Source organism: Meriones unguiculatus, chromosome 11 (genome assembly GCF_030254825.1).
Source record: "Meriones unguiculatus strain TT.TT164.6M chromosome 11, Bangor_MerUng_6.1, whole genome shotgun sequence".
NCBI lineage: Eukaryota > Metazoa > Chordata > Mammalia > Rodentia > Muridae > Meriones > Meriones unguiculatus.
In genome coordinates this window covers 107,529,760-107,555,971 of record NC_083359.1, presented here as the reverse complement: position 1 = coordinate 107,555,971, position 26,212 = coordinate 107,529,760, and the positions used below count along the sequence as shown (strand labels likewise).

The following is a 26,212-nucleotide window of genomic DNA, read 5'->3' as shown; positions in this document are numbered from 1 at the left end:
CAGAAAACATACAGGACACTATTAAAAGAATAAAAGAATAATAGGAATAGAAGAAGAGACTCAGCTTAAGAACCCAGAAAATATATTTAACAAATCATATAAGTAAAATTTTCTAACCTAAAGAAGGACATGCTTATAAAGCTACAAAAAGCTTACAGAATACCAAATAGAGTGGACCAGGAAAGAAAGTCCTGGCACCACATAATTATCAAAACACTCCTGATGAGACCTAATTGACTAAGATCAGAAGGAAGGAAAAGAAGACCTCCCCTATCAGTGGACTTGGGGAGGGGCATGCATGCAGAGGGTGAAGGAAGGGAGGGATTGGGATGGGAGGAGAGAGGGAAACACAGGGGGGATACAAAGTGAATAAAGTGTAATTAATAAAGAATTTTTTAAAAAAAACACTAAATACACAGAACAAAGAAAGAATATTAAAAGCTGCAAGGGATCTGGGAATGGTGGCTCATGCCTTTAATCCCAGCACTTGGGAGGCAGAGGCAGGTGAATCTCTATAAGTCTGAGGGCAAAACCATGCCTACAAAATAAGTCCAGGATAGCCAAGGCTCTGTTACACAGAGAAACAGAGAAACCCTGTCTCAACACAATAACAACAACAAAACAAGCAAAAAAAAAAAAACCAAAAACAAAAAACAAACAAAAAACAAACAAACAAAAAAAAAAAACAAAAAACAAACAAAAAAGCTGAAAGGGAAAAAGGCCAAGTAACAAGAGTTATTAGAATTACATCTCATTTCTCAACAAAGAAATGAGACAAAAGGGCTTGGACAAAAAGACAGAAGGGCCTGGACAGATGTCTTACAGACTCTAAGAGACCATGGATTCCAGCCCAGACTATTATACCCAGCAAAACTTTAAATCACCATAGATGGAAAAAACAAGATACTTCATAACAAAGTCAAATTTAAACAGTATCTATCCACAGATCCAGCCCTATAGAAAGTAATAGAAGGAAAACACCAATCCAAGGAACCTAACTACACCCATGAAAACACAGGCAATAAATGATCTCACATCAAAAAAATCTAAAGAAGGGAAAAACACACACACACTACCACCTCCACCACTAACTACAATGAAATAACATTAAGAATTAACAATCATTGATTATTAATATCTCTCAACATCAATGGACTCAATTCCCCAGTAAAAGACAACAGGCTAACAGAATGGATACAAATACAGGATTCATCTTTCGGCTGCATACAAGAAACATGCCTCAATATTAAAGATAGACATTACTTCAGATTAAAGGGTTGGAAAAAGAGTTTTAAGTAAATGGACCCAACCAGCAGGTTGGTGTAGCTATTCTAATATCTAACAAAATAGATTTCAAACCAAAAGTAAAAAAAAAAAAAGATGGAGAAGGACATTTCATACTCATCAAAAGAAAAAAAATCCAGATGACATTTAAATTCTTAACATCTATGGCACAAATGCAAGGGCACCCACATTTGTAAAAGAAACATTACTAAAGCTTAAATCACACATTGAACCTTACACATCAATAATGGGAGACTTCAATACCCCATTCTCACCAAAGGACAGGTTATCCAGACAAAAACTAAACAGAAAATAATAGAGCTAACAGATGTTATGGCTCAAATAGACCTAACAGATACATATGGAATATTTCAGCCAAACATATATATATATATATATATATATATATATATATATATATATATATATACCTTTCTCTCAGAACCTCATGGAAAATTCTCAAAATTAACCACATACTTAGTCACAAAGCAAGTCTCAACAGACACACACACACACATACACACACACACAGAAAATGAAATAATCCCCTATATCCTGTCAGACCACTGTGGATTGAAGCTGACTTCAATAACAACAACAGACAACAGAAAGCCTACAAACTCATGGAAACTGAACAACCCTCTATGAATGACTTCAGGGTCACAGCAGCAATAAAGGAAGAAATTAAAGGCTGCTTAGATTCCGTGAAAATGAATGGACAACATATGCAAAATTGTGGGACACAATGAAAATGATGCTAAGCTCATAGCGCTAAATTCATAGCACTAAGTGCCTCCATAAAGAGAGTAGTGAGATCTCATACTAGCGACTTAACCACACATCTGAAAGCTCTAGCACAAAAAGAAGCAAACACACCCAACGGGAGTAGATGGCAGGAAATAAACAAACCCAGGGCTGAATCAATAAAATAGAAACAAAGTGAGCAATACAATGAAACAAAGAGTTTGTTCTTTGAGAAAGTCAACAAGATAGACAAACTCTCAGCCAAACTAACTAAAAGGCAGAGAGAGAATCTAAATTAACAAATCAGATATGAAAAGAAGACAAAACAGAAATGAAGGAAGTCCAAAGAATCATTAGGTCATACTTCAAAGACCTGTGCTCCACAAAATGGGAAAATCTAAAAGAAATGGGAAATTTCTTTATAGATACCACTTAGCAAAGTTGTATCACGATCAGATAAACAATTTTCCCAGGGAAATGGAAGCAGTTATTAGAAGTCATCCTAACAACAACAACAAAAAAGTCCAAGGCCAGATGATTTTAACACAGAATTTTACCAGACTTTCAAAAAAGACCTAATACCAATACTCCTCAAATTATTCCACAAACTAGAAACAGAAGCAATATTGTCAAATCCATTTTATGAGGTCACAGTCACCCTGATATCTAAAGCACACAAAGTTTCAATAAAAAAGAGAATTACAGACCAGTTTTCCTCATGAACATTGATGCAAAAAGATTCAATAAAATATTCACAATCAGAATCTAAAACACATCAAAAAGATCATTCACCGTGATCAAGTAGTATTCATTCCAGAGATGCAGGGATGGTTCAACATACAAAAATCTGTCGATGTAATTTACATGATAATCTGATGCTGAAAAAGCCTTTGACAAAATCCAACACCTCTTCATGATAAAAGTCTTAGAGAAATCAGGGATACAGGGACATACCTAAACAAAATAAAGGCAATATACAACAATCCAATAGGCAACATCAAAGTAAATGGGGAGAAACTCAAAGCAATTCCACTAAAATCAGGGACAAGATAAGGCTGCCCTCTCTCTCTCCATATCTATTCAGCATAGTAGTTGAAGTTCTAGCCAGAGCAACAAGACAAACAATGGAGATTAAGGGATTACAAATTGGAAAAGAAGTCAAATTTTTGCTATTTGCAGATGATATGAAGTATACATAAGCATCCCCCAAACTCTTTCAGGGGAACTCTTTCCGCTGAGTGGCTACATATAAGATTAAGTAAAAGAAAAATAAAAACAAAAAACCCAGTAGCCCTCCCATACACATTGGCAAAGTGTTGAGGAAGAAATCAGGGAAATAACCTTCACAACAGTCACTAATAATATAAAATATCTAGCAGCAATTCTAAGTAAGCAAGTGAAAGACCTGTATAATAAAACTTCAAGTCTTTGAATAAGGAAATTTAAGAATATGACAGAACATGAAAAGATCTCCAGCTCATGGATCAGTATACTCAACATAGTAAAAATGGCCATCCTTCCAAAATCAACTTGTAGATTCAATGAAATTCCCATCAAAATTCCAACACAATTCTTTACAGACTTTGAAAGAACAATACTCAGCTTGAGATGGAAAAACAAAAAGCGCAGGATGGCTAAGACAATCCTGCATGATAGGAGAACTTCTGGAGGTCTCGCCACCCTGACCTCAAGCTGTCCTGACGTCAAGCTGTCCTGCAGAGATGTAACAACACAGCTGCACTGCACTGGCATAAAGGCACATCGATCAGTGGAACCCAGTTGAACACCCAGACATAAATCTACACATCTCCGGACACCCGGTTTTTGATAAAGAAGCCAGAAATAGAAAAAAAAAAAAAAAAAAAAAAGACAGCCTCTTCACAAAATTGTTCTGGTGTCATGACATGTTAGTATGAAGAGTGCAAATAGACCCATATTTGTCACCCTGCAGAAAAGTCATGTCCAAGTGGGTCAAAGACCTCAACATAAAACCAGACACATTGAACCCGACAGAAGAAAAGTGGGGAATAGGCCGGCATGCATTGGTACAAGAGACAACTTCCTGAACACCAACAGCATAGGCACTACGATCAGCAGTTGAGAAATGGGACCTCACCACACTGAAACGCTTCTATAGAGCAAAGGAAATCATCATAGAGAACAAAATGGCAGCATACAGAAGAATAAAAGATTGTCACCAGTTCTACATCTGACAGAGGGCTAATATCCAAAATAGAGAGAGAACTCAAGAACATTGACACAGATACACACAGACACACACACAGAGGGAAAGGGTGGAAGGGTGGGAGGGAGGGACAGAGGGAAAGGGTGGAAGGGTGGGAGGGAGGGACAGAGGGAAAGGGGCAGAGAGAGGGAGAGAGGGTGAGAGAGAGAGAGAGAGAGAGAGAGAGAGAGAGAGAGAGAGAGATCAGTAAGTCCAGGCAATTAATGGCTGCACTGAAAGACAGCAGCCTCCTGATGGGTGATCCCTAAATGGATACAGTGAACAGTAAACACACTCATCAGTCTGTGCATAACAATTTTTATAAACATGCAAAGTTTGTGGTTACAGCAGGAGGATCTTAAGCTCAGGGTCAACTCAGGCTATGCAGGAAGTTCAAGGCCAGCCCTGGCAATTTTGAGAAGCTGTTTCAAAACAAGTAAATGAGAAGTGGTGTGGACTCGTAGCTCCACGGGACGGTGCTTGTCAAGGCTGGGGAAGCGGCTGGACTGTACCTAGTATTGCTGTCAGTAAGAGGTTTGCTCCTCATGTTCAATTGATAGCATTTTCCGGCAGGCAAAGCAATCTGGAGTGTTGGCTTTAAAAGCCCTTATAAAGTCACATCAGTAGCACATCTATTTATTTCGGAAGAAGGCTCCTGCAAGGATGTTTTGAGAGCCCTTCAAAATCTTGCCTTGATTGCAGGTGGCAGATAAAAGCAGGGCATTCTCTGGGACGGAAACCTAATCATTTAAGAATGAGGGTCCACGGGTGTGATATTTACCTGACAGCAGGAGATGGGCAGGCTGGGCAAAGTGTGGACAGCCTCGAAGCCGCTCCTAATGTCATTTTACTTATTCATTTACTATGTATTTTTTGTTTATGAACAGTGTGCTAAACCCCAGCATGTTATTTATAGGAACATTTCAGGCTAGTGGGAAAAATGGGATCGGTGTCCAAATGGAGTGCCATGCGGGTCGAGGGGTGGGCTTTCTAAGCCAGGCGCTGCAGGGACAGAAGGGCTCCTGGCCGACCCGGAAGCCTTGACCCAAGCTTATGATGTGGGCTGGAGCAGGATGGTGAAGGGCTGCAGAAGGGGCGGCGGCACTCGAGGGGGGTCCACGGGCCGTGAAGGAAGCTTCCTTCCTGGCCCACATGGAAGCTTCCAGCGCTCATCCTTCTGACGGCATCACGGATGGTCCGCGTCCCACGGCAAGCTCCTTTTCTGCATCCGACCCTCAGTTCGCTCGCTTCCTGCGGTCACACTAGGTGGTTGCCTCAGGAGGACGCAGGCGTGCTGGACTACCGAGCACAGCACTGGGAGTCCATGCTGGTCGGTGTCCATCACCTCTGCTCCTCCCTAAGCTTCCCTCTCTCCTCTGGCACCCCGCCTGGAGCTTTCCATTCCTGAGCTTTGACATCCTCCCCGCCTGTGGGTGAATAAGCCACGGTGATGGTTCATGTTGAATACAGGAGTGCTTTGTTTATTTAACTAGGGTGTGAATAAATTATGTAACTTAAAAAGACTCTTTCTCTGGCTCTATGTATATCACACACGTCTTTTTTTTTCTCAAAACTAAGCATATTCTGTAAGGACTTCCGTAAACATTCAAATAGTAAAAATGTGATAAAGAGCAGGGCTATTTAGAAATAATCTTTAACTCTACAGAGCTTCTCAGCCAGCTGGGCCAGTGCTGAGTGCTAAGTACTCCCACGTTAGACTAATCCGGAAGTGCAAAGGGGTGCTTGGAAGTTAGTGTCTCAGTGGCTGTGAGGATTACTGTTCTGAGGATGACCGGCCATCTTGGGGACAGTTTCCCAGGTGTTTCCGTTCCTTGGAGCAATGCTCTTAGGTCTCTTGAGGAGCCTGACAGGCTTTGTCGTCCTTCCTGCCTCCGAGCAGAGCGCTATCCATCCACTGTCCTCACTGGAAGGTGCCTTACAACTCCGAGAATGAAAATTGTCACTCAGTGGAATATGCTGGCAAGGCACATAGAGCTTATTTATTTCTTGTTCTTCGATTCTCTTTCCATTTAATTTAAAGTAGTATATATCCTTGCTGAAGGACAGACGTAACATTTTAAATAACTGACTTTGAATGCGTCCAGATGATGCCATTGATTACCGTGCAACAAGCAGGCCTAAAACTATGATGGAATTGATTGACATTGATTGACTTGAAGGAGACTGTCTGAGAGAAATGGAGTCAGCAGCAGCAGCCTTTCACCGGGCCCACAGCATGGGCAGAGGGCTCAGCATCCCTTACCTAAGAAAGAGCGCGTGCTTACATCTCCGGAATGAACTACTTCCTCTGCTGCAGAACACATTCCTTCCTCTGCTGCCTTCCCCGTGGGACTGAGAGGCCCTCTTGTCACAATGCACCTATGGGTGGTGGCATTGAAGTCACACTGGCCACAGTGTGCTGTGGCTTCCATGGATGCTGGGCAAACAGTCGCGCATGCTCTGGTTTCCTGTTGGGGGAAGGGACAAGAGGGTTTGTGAACCTCCTTCAGCCATGTAGAATGCATTTCCTTATTACTTAAGTGAGATATTTTACTCTTATGATAAATGAACATTGTAAGACACATAAAAGAAAATGGTTTTGCTGTTTTCCTTGTGGAGTTCCTGTCCTCTCCAGATCTTACTATTTCCCACTTCTTACATAAGATTCCATGCACTCTGCCAAATAGTTGGCCATAAGTCTCAGTGTCTGCTCTGATAGTCTGCAGGGCAGAGCCTTTCAGAGGCCCTCTGTGGCAGGTTCCCAGCCTATTTCCTGTTTTCTTCCTCCTCTGATGTCCTTCCTCTTTGCCTTTCAGGATGAGGATTGAGCATTTTAGTCAGGGTCCTCTCTCTTTCTTAGTTTCTTTAGATGTATAGATTTCAGTAGGTTCATCCTATATTACATGTCTATATGAGTGAGTATATACCATGTGTGTCTTTATTTGAACACAGGGGTCTTCCCAGAGACTCATACTCCAACCAAGTACCATGCATGGAAATAACCTAGAACCCCTGCACAAATATAGCCCATGGCAGTTTAGTGTCCAAGTGGGTTACACAGTAATGGGAAGAGGGACTGCCTCTGACATAATCTGATTGGCCTGCTCTTTGATCACCTCCCCCGGAGTGGGGAGCAGCCTTACCAGGCCACGGAAGATGACAATGCAGCCACTCCTGATGAGATTTGATAGATTAAGATCAGAAGGAAAGAGAGGAGGACCTCCCCTATCAGTGGACTTGGGGAGGGGCATTCATGAAGAAGGGAGAGGGAAGGTGGGCTCAGGAGGGGAGGAGGGAGGAGCTTATGGGGGGATACAAAGTGAATAAAGTGTAATTAATAAAAAAAGAAAAAGAAAATAAAAAAAGAAAATGGTTTATATGCCAGAAAGAGCAGAGACTTTGAAAGACCATAGGCTTGAAAGCCCATCATAATTTCAGTTTCCTATCATCCTACCTCTGGGAACTTGGGCACTACATACTCTCAGATCTGCACAAGGGCATGACATGGAATCTGAATTCACCAGGAAGATTTGTTGTGTGAATCTAATCACCAGCACCAGAGCTGGCCCAAGCTCAGAGCATATGTGACAAATAGAAACTGTAGTTTTTGTTATGAACTCTGCCGCTTTCATATGGTATTTTGGAGAAAATACAGGATGGGGTTTCTGAGAATCTGCACTTCTGTGCTTTAAGGAAGCTTGGCGCTGGGGCCAGCAAGATGGTTTAGTGCATAAATTGCCTGATGCCATGCTGGAGATCTGAGGCCAATCCCTGGATCCCGCCCGGGAAAAGGAAAGAACCAGCTACGCAGTGTCCTCTGGCATCTACACATTCCCTCAGGCTTCCCCTGGCACAAAGTGCCTCTGCCCTCAAGACACAAACACACAAAAGTAACAAATTTTAAAAAGACCCAAGGTAGAATCTCAATACATAGTTTGAGAAATGCTAAATACTACATATTGTCGTTATAATTATTTACACTTGTTGTATCTTTTCCCTGAGTAATCTCTATATTTTTTATACATACTGGTGATGGTTCTAATCTGAGGAAATTAAGTGTTTAATGACTTTAAATTAAAGGAGCTATGGAGAAGGTAATAGTCATATAAGACACAGATCTACATGCATTCCTGTATATAAGTAATAAATGGGTTTTAGATGGTTTTAATATTAAAATTTCATTTTTTAAAATCTTCTTCCTTTCATAGAAGGTTAAATTATTCTCTCCATGTTCATCAAAATAACATTTCTTCAGAAAATCATGGTGGGAATTCTGCTAAAAAGGGGCAAAGTGAACACATGTTTATCTTTCTGTCCATTTAAAGTCTATCCAAATGACAGTAAAAGAATGGATTACATGTAAAAAATAAAAAGCCTAAGGAGGTAGGCAGGAAATAACACACAGGGCATTTCAACTATTTGTCAGCATTAGAAAGTGGCTTCCTGGGACAGAGACAGAAGCCATGTCAGACAGAGCCACCTCCTGCTTTCCCCCTGAAGACATGGGTTTCCAGGCCTCTGTGTAAGACTCCAGGCAAGTCTTCGCTTCCCTTCCCACTGTGATCCTGCAGCCATTTGTGAAGTGCGGAAAGGTGAGACTGCCTCCTAAGATGCTGCTTGGAAGGGAGCTGCCTGGCAGATACTGGATGTGATATGAAAATTTACAACAAACAAACCAAACCAAGCCAACCAACCTACCAACCCAAAACCAAAACCAACCAACCAAAAAACAACGGTGGAAAGGATGGAGCTGAAGTATTTTTATACGCTGCCCCCACTCACAAAAATTTAAAAACAGGAAGAAACTGCCATTTTTGTGAAGTTATACACATACTAAATTGTTTGGTGATCGCTTTATGATGCATACATATAAGTCAAGCTACACACACATACACACACACACACACACACACACCAATTACATCTCAATAAAGCTGAAAGTCATTCCATAGAGTTATCACTTACACGAATTTTGGTTTTATTTTAGCATAGTTGACTTAAGGAACAAAAATGTGTGGTTGGCTTAGTAGTTAGGCAGGATTGATAAACAAGAGAGAGACAGAGAGACAGAGGAAAACACACACACGGAGAGACAGAGGGGAGAGACAGAGAAAGGGAGAGAACACGCAGAGAGAACAGAGAGAGAGGAGATTGTATATGTAAGGATATCTGTTCTGGCATGGCGTCACAAACTAGGAAACTGTGGCCCTGGTTGGCTCCAGGGATGGGTTCTAAGACAGGATGCTAGCAGTACTTGCTGTTACTGGCTGTGGTTGGCAATGCACATTGGAATGAGACAAGTTGAAAAAGAGCCTGTGAAATAGAGAGGAACAGAGAGGGCAGATTGGAAGGACAAAATAAGGATCCAGATTTAAAACTGTGAAAGGAAAAGTAATCCCTCAGGGCATACAGTGGGAACACCCTGTGGGTTCAACTGTTCTTACACAGCCCAGCAAACCCACTCCCAACCTGGTGTAGAGTTCTGGGATACTTGTTAGGATTCTTGATCACGTGACTCCCTGACACACAGGTTCCCTGCCAGGTGACTGCCCTGCCATGCTTCCCACTGACAGTCAGATGGTGACCATGCATAGGCAGCCCTCAGACAGCCTCTGACGAAAGAGGAAATGACCAAACATTAAAGATGAAGGGGCTTAGGGCAGGCAAGAATGAATCAAGAAGAGTCAAAGCTGTGCTAAAAGAGCAAATACTACTATTCAAAAATAGAGCAAACTAACAAATGCAGCCATCCAATGCTATCAAAATCATAAACATAGACATCCCTCCCGACCCCAAAAGCCCTTAAGACAAAACGGTTCTAATTTATTTATTTTTAATTAACAGAGAAGTCGAAAGATAAATCTAAGGCAATGTCTCACTGAGGTGAAAAAAAGAATTAATCAGTGGACAAGGAACAGCTAGAAGAAAAATACTGAAATGGATCAGGACCAATTAAAAGGTGAGAACTAAAATAAAAGTAACAACAACAAAAAAACTCCAAAACACAAGACAAAAAGATAAAAGTAACAGTCAGTTATCACATGAATTATAGAACTTCACTCCCCAGAAGGAAGGTGGTGAACTCCAGGCTGACTGACACCTGCCCCTCCCCTCAGGTAAGGCTGGGCTGCAGCTTCTTGATAGAGTGAATGCTTGTCTGTATACACAAGTGTTGGTACAATGTTCTTTTAAAATGTGTCCACCTTACCCTTGTTCATTCAAATGCTGATTTCTCCCCCGCCCCCACTCTCTGGTTTCAATCCTAAGCATCCTGTCTCAACTTGGTAAACTTCCAAATAAAGCAACAAGACACAACGTTGAGCTGGGAGGAGCCAGAGGACAGGAAATGAGTGGGAGGAGAAAGGGCAGTAGGAGAGCTTGGAGAGAGCTGGAGGAGAGATCTTGGAACTACAGGGAGAGATGGATTGGACCTAAGATATCACTAAAAGCAAGTATAATGTGGGAAATCTAAATGTTAGGAAACTATAAGGGCTCGGAGGTTTAGGAGGTAGCAACTATTGCCCAGCGTTGTGTTCTAGTTAACTAAATAAACCCAGTCTCTGTGTGGTGATTTGGTTATACAGCTGTTTAGAAGAACAGCAAGCATTACCAGAAGATAGACCAGTAGTAAATGCTAATTTTCGCCTACAACATACAAGGGTGTGGGTCCTCCTCAGGGCCACAGAGACAGCCAGCCTTACTGTGAACCATACACAGTAAGTCCATTTAGCAGCTCATGTTCATGAAGTAAGGTAATGAGAACACATCTTCCGTGAGGAAACGGATGGATGAATGCTGGTACTCAGCTCTCTTTCTCTGCCCATCTCACAGAACAACACTGCCTACCCCGGATGGAGTGACTGTTCTATCCTCAGTCATTTCCTTCAGAAAACACATTCATAGACACACCCAGAGATGGGATTCCAGGTAACTCTAAATCACAGGAGGCTGCTGATTGAGATGAATGTTACAGTCGGCAGCTACAGCACCCAGGCCCGGGAGGACAGTTCTTGGGCTTGGAGCACACACTCGCAGCCCTGCACTCATCTGAAGTGCTGGGCAGAGCTTCCCCGGGAACAGCTAATCATTAGGAATTCCTTTAGAATTCATCGCACTAGCATCAATCACGACAAACTCATTCTGTATTAATATGGATAGAATGCAAAAATGAATAATGCACACACAGGTTTTTATATTCCTATTTTAGAAAAATAGTTATGAACAATGTATTTCTCTTTCCGTCGCCAAAGCAGCACCTCCAGCAGGCTTTCTATCAATTACCTTCATCGCCATTCCAGTTGAAATCTCATCAGAACAAACATATTTCAAAGGATTGTACCCAACTCCATTACAGCATTCCTGGCTGTCTGGAATAAGTTCAGTGCCGCAGCATTTCACTGGCACCGGGTCATTCTGTTTAGCGTGTGCCTTAGACTCTCCACTGGAGGCTGAGCAGCATATGGTATCTGACATATTCACATAATCCTGCCCACAACACAGCATCCCTGCAATGATAAAACGTTATATATGAATATCAAATAAAAAAGAGGAAAGAAAACTGAGGCAGCTGTAAAGCTCGGTATAAAAACGTCAGACTGGGGCAGTTTCAGTGAAGGAGCCACAGTAAAGGTAACGTTTCCCCTCCAAGGTGATTTAGATGTGCAGTGAGGGTCCCTCTTACCGAGAGCGCCAGGCACTCATTAGGAAAAGAACACACAAGAGGAGCCATTCGGAAATCATTCAGCCGGGCCAGTCTGCCCGCGCCCCATTAAAAAGAAAGATCGGGTTTCTGCCAAAACTGCCTGCCCCCTTTGTGATGATAACATCATGGTGCTCAAGTAGGTTAGCCACGCTTAAAGTCCTAGAGGCAAAGCTCTCCAGATTCTCGAGGGAGAGTGGGCATGAAGTGACATGCTATCAGCAGTCCTGGGGAAGAGCTGTAAAGCCCCACCTATCTTTGTCTGGGGTGCAGTATTTGCCTCTGGTGGGTTCTGAAACAGCCATAGTCTTCCTTTCTCCCAGAATTAGCTTGGGTGTGTACAACCAGGCCGGGGAGATGGCTCAGTTGGCAGAGACCTTGCCCATGCTTGGTCTCCACATCTGTACCGCATAAACCAGATGGCGGTACACTCCCATGAGGCCAACATCAGGGGGAAGGGGGCAGAGAGATCAGAAGTACAGAGTTATTTTCAGTGACGTGGTAAGTGCAAGAGCATCTTGGGGTTCTGGGATTCAGGAGACCATGTGTAAGAGGATGACAACAACAACCAGTTAAAAGTCTTCAATAGCTGTAACTCACAGGGGAGTTGTGGGGGTGGGGGGGGAGAAATACTGTGTGTAACTCTGTGACCACAACTGGCTGAGATGCAAAGAGTAAGAGGCCAAGGGATGCTCAGCCCTAAACGGAATCTATGCCACGTGTCCTCCAAGGCTCAGGGACTGTTGTGCAACTAGGGCTGGAAAGCTTGTAAGATGGGAGGTGACTGTGCAAGGAAACACTGTCTCCTGAGCACCCCGGGGCAGCGAATCGCCGTGGTGGTACTGATTATGACATCACACACCATCTTCGTGCAAGCCTGTCACCCCAAGCCCCGGGCTGGAGCAGGGAGTCGGGCAGAAGGTCTCCCCATGGTCTGAGGAGCTGAGCGAAACTGTGAGCTGCTGGGGGTGCTGCGGGCAGGTGTGGGCTAAGAGTGTGAACCCTGGTGGGCAGACCACTCTCCAGGGGCAGGCCAGGTGTGCGGGGAGACATTTAGGAAGAACAAGTTGGCCTTGATGGGTTTAAGAAGACAAAAAGAAAAAATGACACAAAATTGGGTAGATAGAGGAGATCTGGAAGAATTGGTGCGCGTGTGTGTGTGTGTGTGTGTGTGACCATGATCACAACCCATTGTGCAAAATTCTCAACAAACTAATTAAAAAGTACCACACACCCAGCACACACACCACCCATACCATACACCCCACACACACACCACAGCACACACATGAGTGGGTGCACACACACAGGCAGGCATGCATGCACGCATGCACTCACACACATGCACACACACACTGCAGACAACTTGTGGAGCGCATTTTCGGTCATTGGAAAGCAGCAGCAGGGCATCTAGCCACCGTATCCTGAGTCTCCCGCAGCTCCGGCTCTGTCACGCCGCCCTGGCTGTAAGGCTCACTGAGTCCCGTGTCTGAGGGGAGACATCCCTGCCTGAAGGACCAACAGCCTCCCCCCTGACCACATGCCCTGAGTTTATCGCCACAGAAGAAACCTGGCATAAATTTAGACATAAAGGCGCTGGTTAGGTAAACATTGCTCTGGGGCCGGATTATGCCGGAAATGAAGGTGTCTGGACGGCATGTCACCATGCTGTCTTATTAGCATCTGCATCTGGCCGCTCAGCACCGCAACCTGATGAATGATTCATTTTAATTAGAGTTCTGTTTGTTTATTATTAGTCCTGACTGATATCTCAAAGAACTTCAAATTCCAAGTGTTCTGGGGTCCTGAATTGTTTAATCTGGTCCTGTACAAACACCCATATTAGGAACAGCACTCTTAATAACAGACCAAAGTTGTTCCTTTTTTCTTTTTTTTTTTTTAAATCATTCAGTAGACATCAGTGCGGGGGATCTCTTAAAGACAGATGCTGCTCAGTCAGGGCTCTGAAGAACCGTCACACTGCTGTTTATACTTCAGAAAGATTGAAATATTTTTAAAAAGCATGTATGTGTAATAACAGATACTGGTCATTACAGCGTTTTGATGTATCACGCTAACCTAAATGTGAAAACTCTTCAAAGTAATTTGAAGTAAACTATGATGTTAATAATTTTTATTAACCTTCCCAAGGCATACTCTCTATAATAAATATGCACAGCAGGGTTCTCATTGCAGAACGAGTCTTAATTATGAGGGTAAAGACAGGTATAGTCATGCAAAATGCCTGCTTCTGTAAGTATACACAGACATGACAGAGAACTCCACGGGCTTAAGTTCTGTTTGGTCTGGACATTGTTTTTCTTCTGCCTTTGTATCAAATATTTAAATACAACCTTGGATTCTTGACTGTCACTTTTTTCTCTAGCAATTTCCTTAAAACTAGTTCTGTTTCCATTTTAAAGAGCAATCGAAACCTGAAAACTGGCCTTTTAGGGAGGAGAATACATTCTTCCCTTCCATTCTCAAATTACTGCATGGCTTCACCATGCTTTAAGTATGAAATCAAAATGCAGACATTGACCTAATTCGAAACTCCTAATCAGTCATTGCATCGCTCTGAGGGACTTCTGACAGGTCAACTAAAATTTTGATAATGAACTGTTTTTATATGACGGGAAGAACAAAAAAAAAAAATGCTTTCTTTGACAAAGGGCTTCATTTCGTCTTGGCTTTTCTGAATTTTCAGGCAAGACTTCACTCACACAACAGGAAGTGACTCCCTTTCCAGTTTCCTTGGTAAACCATTACTTCTTTAATTATTATCAACCTTGTTCCAGTGTGATAAATTGCTAATTACTTAATACTCTAATCAGCGTTCATTCTTTGCACAGATAAACCATGACAGTGCCATTAATTTAAATAGTAATTTCACTTAATGGCCAGAACGGCACACCAGATTTTTATGCAGCATTTTCTGAAGACTGCATCCATCACTGTGATATTCTGACATAAAGATGTCTGACGCGCACTAACTCACTTAGGGAGAGCAGATGTTGCAGAGCGGGGCCTGGTCGTAATACCCATGGTGCACCACTTCAGCGTGGATGAGCTGGGAATCCAGGGGCGGGCCAGCTTCCGAAAGGAATGGCAACAGCCTTTGACCCCGGCCTAATTTATCACACACAGCACTTGACTTTTGAACTTTGACACACAGAAGTCACAATTTTAAACATGCCCAAAGAAAAAACAAAATAGGCCGCGCATTATTGATGGCTTGGTCCCTTCTTCCAAAGGCGCTTCATTACGTCTGTATGAATGCGTAGAGTGTCTCTGAATAAGACACAGATGTTATCAAGATGTACATGAGTAGATGTTTATATTTCAGGTCCACCAGTGTGCACAGTCTTTCGCATCATACAGAGAGTCTATTGTAGACAGTGGAGAAAAGAACAAGAAGCTTTACCATGGTAATAAAATTACCATGTATGTATGGAACCGGCATTTATTTAATGTCCAGGACTATTGATGAAATATTTATCAACACATCTGTCTGGTGATTGGTGAATAGTTTAAGTCTAGAAAAGAAGCTTTATTCCCCTAAAGACAACTAAGAAATAAACACTATGTCTCTGAGAAAGAAACAGTAAAGTAGTGAAAATCAGTTCTGGGTAAGAAAACTCATAAACCCTGGGCTTTAGGAACCATCATATTTTAGGACAAGAGGTTCTTTAATTCAGGCACAGAAGAGAGAAGAAGCTATTTCAGTTAGCATCCTCAGAACAAACCTAAAAAATTAGGGGCAGAGTACTAAAAAAAAAAAAAAAAAAAGAAAGAAAAAGACAAGACATTCTTGCTTGTGATAACCAGTAGATGGTGCTATGGCCACCATCGCAAAACTGAGGAAGACAGTAGAGATAGCCCCCCAAAACCACTGCCATTCCTTTTAGAACATGTATATACTGTATTGTTCAAAAGACTCTCACGGTTGTCTGGAGACATTTGGGGAGAAATCTCTCCCCGTTAGTTCTTGTACCACAGACTCCTGTAACTACTCCCTCAACCCCCTTTGTGCAAAACTTGGAAATTTCATCCTAGAAGAAAATGTTCATTTTTCTGGTGGTCCTCATTGATCTTTCTCAAGGCAGAGTCTAGGGCATGTATACACAGAATTGTGTTATGAAATGATTTCAGGAGCATTTCCTAGCAAAGACTGCGTGAACCTGATTTACAATATATATAAGGAAAAATAACCTAAAGGTGGGGAATGAGCTAACAGAAAATCTCTGCTCTCTCTGAATGATAGAGAAGGTTTTAATTTTGTCTTTTAATGTTAAGGGATACATCAAGTCCAAGCCAAGATTAACAACATGCGTGATAAAACCATACACGCAAAACACTAAGGGAAAAAAAAGTGTATAATAAAGAGATTTAAAATACATCGGGAGAAAACGGTTAAGAACACATACCCACGGGAATGACTTTCATCCCTAGACTCCTGTATAACCATCCTGCACATCTCATCCGCCCACTGAGAGCACTAAAAAACATAAACGCTGCCCCAGCACTTCTGCTCCTACAGCATCTGTTAATTCACTCCATTTATAAAATACATATTGACAAAGACAACCGGACTGGGACCAGGGAGATTTGATTTGGTGTGAGAAAGTCAATTCAATGTGATTTTGTTAAAGGGCTCCTGCAGGCAAATAAAAGAGTTTAAGTAATAAAGTACATAAAGAGATGTTTTACGAGCCAGGCTGGTGTCGTGGCTGGCTCACGGTGCCAGGCGGTGGGAGAGGCCAGGTTTTGGAACTGTGCTCTAAGATCCCAGCCTTGTCTGGACAGCGAAACCCTGGAAGGAAAGGCAGCAGAGCAGGAGAGAGGGCTCAGAACCTGTCTGTCTTCAGTGTGTGTGAAGGTCAGAGTAATAAAGAGATGTTTTTCCTTCACTTTACAAGTACTGAGCCTCTGCTTCCTCCTCTGTGGCCACCAGAGTTAGGCACATGGGCAGCGCCCCACAACCATGTCTGGCTTGCTTTATAGGAGGAACATCATGCTTTAAGAAAGGCCTCCTGGGTGCTGCTGAGAGGACTCAGCGGTTAAGGCACTGCACTTGCGGGAGACTGGAGCTTAGTTCTCACTATCCATGTCAGGAGCTCCACAACTACCTGTGACTCAGCTCTAGGGGATCTGACACCCTCTTCTGGTTTCCACAGGAACCTGCAAGTACATGCAATACCCCTCACACACATACGTATAATTAAAACAATCATTTCTTTCGAAAAAAAAATATTTGACTGGTTAGCTGTTATCATAATGGTGCAGTGAAAGAGGGTGGTTCTGAATCTTGGCCTCTGGATGGACTTCAAGGGTATAAAAATGGCAGGCAATTTGCATGTCTGCTTGTATGTGTGCGCATACACATATACGTGTGAGTGAGTTTTTGGATGCACTTTAATTGAAGTTGAGGGTTATAACTTGGAGAGCACTCTCTGGGAGGTTAAGATTCTGTCCTGGAGGGCAGCCACCTTTGCCCTCTCTTCCCTTCTGGCACCAGGGCTCTGCTAGCTCTTTCCTTCTCCACGTTTTTCGCCAGTCTTTAAAATCAGAGTTATAACAATCACTTCCACCCTTCTAGGAGCACTAACGAAATCCTGGGCTGGCTTAAACCTGTCTCCCTCTTTCTGCTTGTGTTGATGATGTGCGATTCATAAGGCAAAGTGTGCACTGTTCCATGGGCCTTGATTTCCCAGGGGGCCAAGCAGCCTTGCGGGAGACCATACTCAGTGTTTAGGATTCTAACTCAGTGGTGCAACCCAGGCTCAGCTTTCTTATCATGCACTTAATGCAGTGATGAGTTAGTTTTAAAACATTAGGCTGCTGGATGAAGGGAAAGGAGTGAGAGGTTGGAGAGCAGAATGGCCAAGCCCATTGCATACCTGGATGAGAGTCATAATGAAACACTTTAGCTTTCACAATCAACACACACTAGCAAAAACTGAAAAAAGGCAGAACAAGGAGGGGGCATTTCACAGCCTAACAGACAGATCGCTCCTGGATGATCCAGAAATAATACAGATTTGGGGAAGAAAATGAAATCCTAATCATTTTTATACTCAAAAAGAGTGATCTCTTGATTATAGACTCAACACATTCTTGTTTGTTGAATGAGAGGATATGGCAGTTGACTAATGAAGAAAAGAAAGGACTACCAGCCTGACTAGTGACATCTACCTGCAATTCCAGCACTTAGAAGGCTGAAGCAGGAAGATCAGGATTAAGGCTCATCCTGGGCTTCAGGATGAGACTCCGTGCTGAACAAAACCAACCAAGTCAAAACAAAACACGAAGCAAAGCAACCTTTGCTCATGTGGGTTAAAGCAGTTCATGTGTTGCAGCCTAGAATCAAATCCATTTGAAAATAACAAGAAACTCATAATCTATAAAGATGTCTCTGAGGCATAAATATATTGTCCAAAGCCAAATCCCTGAAAAGAATGACGTTCTCTTACGTCTCTTGGTAAGGTCTAGTGTCACAGAGAGCAACTGAATTCTTCCATCACCTTCTCTCTGTTGCATTGACAATAACGGATGCCATACAGTGCCTGGGAAATGTCAGCAGACACTCAAGACAAGAGTAGAGGGAGCTTGGTGCCTGGGACCTGTATGGTGTAGGAAGAGAACTGACTCCCCCAATTGTCCCCTGATTACCACACTTGAGCTATGGCATGCATTCCCGTGCTCCTCCACAGACAGACAAATAAAACAGTTTTGCTCTCACAGACAACCCACAGGACTTGTTAGTCCCATACAAAGCTGCTAAGGCTGGAGTCTGCGCCGGTGCTGCAATTTAGGGAGATTCAGGAGGTAGAAATTCATAGACTACTAGGTGAAGCGTGAGGAAGGACAGATTTAAAGGGAAAATATGAAATAAAGGGTGAAATGAGAAAACAATAGTGGCAGTTGCCTTATAAGTACAAGATGGAAGCTCTATAGAAGCCAGGTTAAAAAAGCTGGGAAGCCCCACCCAAACGAATCGGGAGCACATTGCTACATATTGTTACTAGCTCTCCAAAGTTCTCAAGACTTAAGCTCTCCTTTCCTAAGCCTAACTGTCCTGCAAACCGTGTTTTGCAACCTGTGCTGAACTTACAACCCAGCCCTCTGCCTTGTAACCCCAGTGGCTATACCCAGCCCTCTGCCTTGTAACCCCGGTGGCTATACCCAGCCCTCTGCCTTGTAACCCCGGTGACTATACCCAGCCCTCTGCCTTGTAACCCCGGTGACTATACCCAGCCCTCTGCTACCCAGCCCTCTGCCTTGTAACCCAGGTGACTATACCCAGCCCTCTGCCTTATAACCCCGGTGACTATACCCAGCCCTCTGCCTTGTAACCCCGGTGACTATTCCCAGCCGTCTGCCTTGCTAAACCTCTGAGCACATGTAATGGCTCCCCTTCCACAAGCTGGACTCCTGCACTTATCTCCCCCACAGGCAGCCTTGAGCCCCGCCCCCAGTCCTCTGTCCAGGTGCTAAGTGCCAGCTTCCTCAACAGCTGTTTTCCATCATCCTAACCCTTCCCCATAAACAGGACCTCAAAAGCCAGCGAGGGGCTGCTCCCCGAAACCCCGACTTAGGGGGAGGCAGTCATCTGGCCAGTCCCTTGTGCTCTCTAAATACAGCTTGCTCTAATCAGAGAGTCATGGAAATAGCTTCCCCCCTCAGGCCTAAGAATAGCCCCAGCATTGAAGAAGAGAGGACAGACAGACCCCTGTGGGGGGGATTTGTCATCAGTCTATCCTATGTATAAAGTTCAGGCCAGTAACAGTCCCTGTTTCAGGAAAAAGGTGGACTGCATCTAAGGAATGACGTCCACGATTGTTTTCTGGCCCCGACATGTTTGTATTTGTGCACATCCACCCCTACACGTGGGGACGGGCACATATGCACACACATGCAAAAATGAAAATATATATTTAATTAAAATTTTTTTTCGGATAGCAAGTGGAGAACTGAAATGAATTTCAGATCACTCCTGAAGTAGTGTTTCTAAAAGGGAACACTGTATCGGGACCCTGCAATCAAGGTGCCTTCAATTCGATAATCCGCTAACACCAGGCTGGCCGATTTGCGGATGCGCTGGTGACGTAGAGATAACACGACTCAGGCAGGAAGAATTAGTTTGGACCAGTGCTTCTCCACCTTCCTAGTGCTGAGACCCTTTCATACGGTTCCCGGTGTCGTGGTGACCTCCAACCTTAAACTTATTTTTGTTGCTACTTCATGGCTGTAATTTGGCTGCTGTAGGGAACTGTAAACGTGATATGCAGGATGTCTGATATTTGACTTCTGTGAAAGAGTAGTTTGACCCCCAAAGGGGTCGTGACCCAGAGATTGAGAACCACTGGCTTAGACGGCACAGCCCACCGAATACAGCTGATGAAGCCGCAGCTATGAACACGACACCACGGGGACTTTCAGAGGAGAAATTCTGAAATGCTCTGGAATCCCAAGGAGATCCTTGGTAGAGATTTCCCCAAGTCTGACAGTAATCCTACCTATTTATGAAGCATTAAAATAACAAGCCAGGCTACTTACAGCAGTGTTTCTAAACTTCAGCTGCTTTAAAAAGGAAATTATGATTAACCACGGGAGAAGAAAGAACTGAGCTGCAATAAAAATCCACTAATGTGCCAGGGTCAGCCGGGGGCGCTCAATGGTTTATGCAAATCAAGGTGAAGGGTGCCAGGAATCCTGGGGTACAGCTATTTAAAATCATGCTGGATACTGACAAGGTAGCTCAGTGGGTAAGGCTGTTGGCCGCACAAGCATGAGGGAGTGGGCTCCAATCCCTGAAGCCCAGGTGAGTGTAACAGGGCTGCACACACCTGTAACCCAGCCCTGAGAATTCAAGACTGGAAGGTTGCTGGGGTTGGCACACACACAAACAAACACAATCACACATGCGCGCGCACACGCATATGAAACACAGTCACACACACACATAAAAAACACAGTCACACACACATACATAAATATAGTCACACATGCACACACACACATATAAACAGTCACACACACAGACACGCACATAGACATAATCACACACACATAAACATGGTCACAGACACACATACAACACACACGCTTACACACACACACACACAGACATAATCACACACACATAAACATGGTCACAGACACACATACACACAAAACAAACACACATACACACACACACACACACAACACACCATATTAGATAAGTAGGGTTTCCTGGACTTCTTTTCTATTTATAATTTATTTTCTTACTACAAGTAAATATTCATTTTGTATTTCACATGTCCCGTCCACCTGAACTCTGTACTGGATCCTCTGTATGATCTCCAGAGGGCCTCTAATGCTCACATCTCAATTTCCACATTCATTTTGTTGTTGTTACCGTTCCTTTGTGGTGCTGAGAATCAAACAAAGGGCCTCACATACACTAGTAAGTGCTTTACCACCAAGTTATAGGCCTGCGAACATTTCCTAAGCTACAAAATATGAATATGAAAATATCCTCTATTTGTGGGGTAGCTGTACATAACAAGAGACAGTACCGCTTGGTAACAGAGACTCATCCAGTGGCAAGTCTTGTTACTAATACTAGTATTAGTGTTAATTTAATAGCAATATTAGCATTAGAATATATAATATTCCTAATAATATGAGAGGTAGGAGAATAAAAAAAGATTAATATTTCAACGTCACTGTAATTATTTTGTCTAATATTTGTACTTATTAAGAAATAGCCTTCTGAACCAGGAAAAGTACATTTTGGGGACTTTGTTAGGATTCAGTGTATTTTGGGGGTAACATTCATAAAAAAAAAAAAAAAGTGTTTTAAAGATGTTTTTGAACGTGTGTGGTTACCGGTCCGAGGCTGCAGTGCCCACGGACACCAGAAGATGGCATCGGTGTCCTGAAGCCAGAGTTAGAGGTGGTGGTGAGCCCACGACGCGGGTGCCAAGAGCTGAACTCGACTCTTCGTAGGAGCACCCAAGCGCTGGTAACCACTGAATTGTTTCTCCAGACCCAAAGAAAGAAATGTGATGTGTCCTTATGGAGTAGACTAGATACAACACTTAAAAAGACTTTAACTGTTACACAGTGTGCTCCTAACTGTTCTATTAGATGTAATCCACATCGACTTTTATTATTTGTCCCTGCCCGCCAGCGCTCCGGATCCTGCAGGACAGACGGGGCCTTACCTGGGAGGTCGCTGCTCACCAGCCCTGCTTCTGCTCCACCGCAGCACCTGAACCCTTGGCTCACCATCTCCCCGCCACAGCACTGCTGCCGGTAGCCGTCCCGGAGCTTCCCGGCACAGCACAGCTGGCTCCCGGAGGTGCTGTAAGGCATCCCGCCGCAGCAGGCGTCCCCAAAGCCGACCGACGCCCGGGTGCGCTGCTCATCTGGACAGCATATCTCCCCTGCGAGATCAGGATGGCAACAGCTGTCACACGGGTTAAAATACACCGCAGCACTCACCACCAGGCTTGAGTGAGAGCGCTTCTCCAGGGCAGGCGACTCCCAACGCTCTAGTGGGGTTGCAGAATTGCAAGGCAGTCCCCAGAGTTTTGCATTGAAGATATAGTAACAGGTGTGTTTATCACATCCATCTGTGTGGTTCCTTTCCTGTCAGTCTTCTTACCCTGCAAGGCGTGTCTGACCAACACGATTTTGTGCTAGGAAACGTTAATAGCTATGGTTGACAACGCAGCCCACAAGCCACAGCTTAGGTGTGCCTGCCAGGGTAGCCTGGCGTCTATTTTCCTGTCATCTTTACATGCACAGGATTGTAAATGCCTGTATGAAATCCAAGAACGACAAAGACGGAAAAACAACAACAACAACAACAACAAAAACAACAAAAACATGGTATTTATTTTCCTGAGACAGATTTGTTTCATAAAATTATCTCCAGTTTCACCCATTTTCCTTCAAACAATGTGATTTCTGTCCTTTTTATGATAGGAAAAAAATCCATTGTGAAGGCCTCTCGCTTTCCTCAACTCACTTTTCTGCTGCTGGTAATCAAGGGTGACTCCGTGACTCAGCTCCTGCGAACAGGGCCGCACTAAACACGACATGCAGGCGCCTCTGTGGTGTGTGTTCTGGAAGTCTTCCGGGTAAAGGGGTAGCTGGGTTATACGGAAGACCTGTCTTCAGATTTCTGAGGAACCTCCCCTTCCATCTTGACTCCCTCTTGACCCCTGCGTTATATTTCACCAGCAGTACAGAATGGTTCCCTTGTGTCCATTCCTCATCAGCATTTGCTGCTATTTGTGTTCCGGAGTGATAGAATCTCAGTGTTGTTTTAGTTTGCATTTCTCTGGTGCCTAGTGAGGTCGAAATTTATTTTTTCATATTTATGAAAAATTGCAAGCCTGGTGGAGTGGCACATGCCTACAATCCCAGCACTCGGGAGGCAGAGGCAGGTGGATCTCTGTGAGTTCCAGACCAGCCTGGTCTACAAAGTGAGCCCAGGACAGCCAAGGCTACACAGAGAAACCCTGTGAAGAAAGAAAGAAAGAAAGAAAGAAAGAAAGAAAGAAAGAAAGAAAGAGAAAGAAAGAAAAATAACCTCCAACAAACCCCAAAAACAACTGCATAGTTTTATTTCACTGGGGATCATCTGCTGATTTCATTAACTCATTTATTATGCAGTTTGAATTATTATTTGAGTTCTTTGTTTTTTTCCTAGATATTAATCCTCTGTTAAACCTACAGCTAGTGATGAACTCTCCCATTTGGCTGGATGTTTTTACTCAACTGTTTCCTTTATTATGTAGAAACCTGTTCATTTTTTAAGTCTCCTTTGTCACTTGTTATCCTAGTTCTCTAAGTGACTAGACAGCTGTTTAGAAGTCCTTGCTAATGCCAATGTCTTGAATTGCTTTCTCGACTGAGAAACTTATTTCTTAATAAGGATATATTTACTTAACCAAACGAAATGCTTAAAATGGGAAGTATAATTAAGTGCGTGGAAGTAAAATATTCTATTTAGCGGAGCCCATTCATAATTTGCAGAGTTGTGAGAGGTAACAAGTCTCCCCACAGTGCTTACATACACAATGCCAGCTCATGAGATTCTGCGAATAAAGTTAATATTCAGAAAACTTAAATATAAAAATAAACTAGTCCTTTGCTTGGTATCTCAAGAACAAAAATTCAAAAATTCCAGGTATAAAGTTTGGCTTCTATTGCCATGAAGAACCACCATGACCACAGCAATTCCTACAAAGGAAAACATTTAGCTGGGCCTGGATTACAGTGCAAAGGTTTTCCACATCTGGGTCTACAGGCAGAATGAAACAAACTGTGTGCCACTAGTCCTGGTTTGAGCTTCTGAGATGGAAAAGCCCACCTCCTCATGATGCACTTCCTCCAACAAAGCCACACCCACTCCAACAAAGCCACACCTCCTACTAGTGCCACTTAGGACGAAGCTAGCATTCAAACACATGAGTTCATGGGGGCCATTTCTATTCAAATCACTGCATTCTACTCCCTGGTCCCCATACACTTGTTGCTATAACACAATGCAGAATGCATTCAGTCCGACTTTAAAAGTCTATAACAGTCTCACACTTGTTTAAAAGTCCAAAGTGTCTTCTGAGATTCATACAATCTCCTAACTGTAATCCCCTATAAAATCAAAATAAAAGAGTAGGTCACATACTTCCAACACACAGTGGCACAAGATATACATTACCATTCCAAAACAGAGGACATGGAGCATAGTGAGGAAATACTGGACCAAAGCAAGACCAAAAGCCAGATGGGCAAACTCCAACCCAAACTCTGCATCTCCATGTCTGATGTCAAAGTGCTCTTCAGATCTCTAACTCCTTTCAGCTTTGTTGACTGCAGCACACGTCCTTCCTTTGAGCTGGTTCTACTCCCTCTTAGCAGCTCTCCTCAGCAGGTGTCCCACAGCTTTGGGGTCTCCAGCATTTTGGGGGTTTCCAAGGCAATCCTGCCTCCATCTTCACAGCTTCACACAATGGCTTTCTGTGTCTCTGTGCAGAGACACCCCTGGCACATGCCTGGCTTCATGGAGGGAGATGCTGTAACCCTTCTTTTCTATCCTTGAAAAAAGCACATAACTGCAGTGGCTGAAGCTCTCAAGTTCTGCTGCTTGCTGGGCTGAAACATGGCCTCTTTGTTCAATTACACCTTCACCAGCTTCCTAGTTTCATTTGTCACCTTTACTGTCTTAGCTTGGCTATTTTGAAACTCAATCTGTAGACAAGGTTGGTGTAGCACTCTGAAATCCACTTGCCTCTGCTTTCCCAGTGCTGGGATTAAAGGCCTGTGTCACCGTACCCTGCTTCTAACTGTTCTTTAATTCCTAATTCCTCTTCAAAAGTTGGAAGTTTAGCTGGGTGGGATCTTGCCCTGAGGTCATTACTCTCTTTATTCCATTTAACTTCAAGCTTTTCTTCTTCTCCTTCTCTTTTTTGTTTGTTTGTTTTTCCAGACAGGGTTCTCTATGCAGCCTTGGCTGTCCTGGACTCACTTTGTAGACCAGGCTGGCCTGGAACTCACAGAGATCCACCTGCCTCTGCCTCCAAGAGTCCTGGGATTAAAGGCATGTGCCATGGAGTCTGGCTAGGATTTTCTTTAAAGTGTTTATTTCCTTAAATACAGGACTTAGTTCTGTTCTACTTCCTGGAGCCCCTTTTCTCCTACAATTGTACATTTTTTAGTTTTAGTTGCTCAGCTCATTCCTTTTCATTGTAAATATACATAAGCTTGTCCGCTATTGACCAAGCAACATGCTCAGGTATGTGGAAATTTCCTCTGCCAAAGCTGTTAATCCTTAACTCTTCAATCTAGCCTCAGGCAGATTTTTTTTTTTTTTTTGACAAGGGCATAAAACAGCCACATTCTTTGCCAAACACAACAGTGTCTAGGCCACATACTATATTCTGCTCCTCCAAAATCTCCTGAGCCAGGACCGCATAGTTCAAACCACACTCAGCACCACCGCTTTCTACTCTCCTGTGAGTACGGCCCATTAATCCAAGCTTAAAGCATTCAACTGCTTTTCTAATGCAAAGTTCCAAAGTCCACATTTCTCCAAATAGAAGCATGATCAGGCCTATCACAGCAATAGCCCACTCCTGGTACCAACTTCTGTCTTAGTCAGGGTTTCTATTGCTGTGCAGAGACTTTTTGAAGACAGAAACATTTAATCGGGGCTGGCTTACAGTTTCAGGGATTTAGTCCACTGTCATCATGGTGGGAAA

At 43.3% G+C, this 26,212-nt stretch overlaps 1 protein-coding gene across 1 annotated transcript in view; it reads right to left on the bottom strand.

Annotated features, from left to right (window-relative positions):
* Positions 1–26,212, bottom strand: part of Ush2a (usherin) — a 653,036-nt gene that overhangs the window by 134,290 nt on the left and 492,534 nt on the right. The window contains exons 49-51 of the mRNA XM_060365102.1: positions 22,166–22,387; positions 11,534–11,757; positions 6,516–6,720 (exon numbers count right to left, since the gene is read on the bottom strand). Coding sequence (XP_060221085.1) covers positions 6,516–6,720; positions 11,534–11,757; positions 22,166–22,387 — 651 coding nt within the window. The remainder of the gene's footprint in view (positions 1–6,515; positions 6,721–11,533; positions 11,758–22,165; positions 22,388–26,212) is intronic.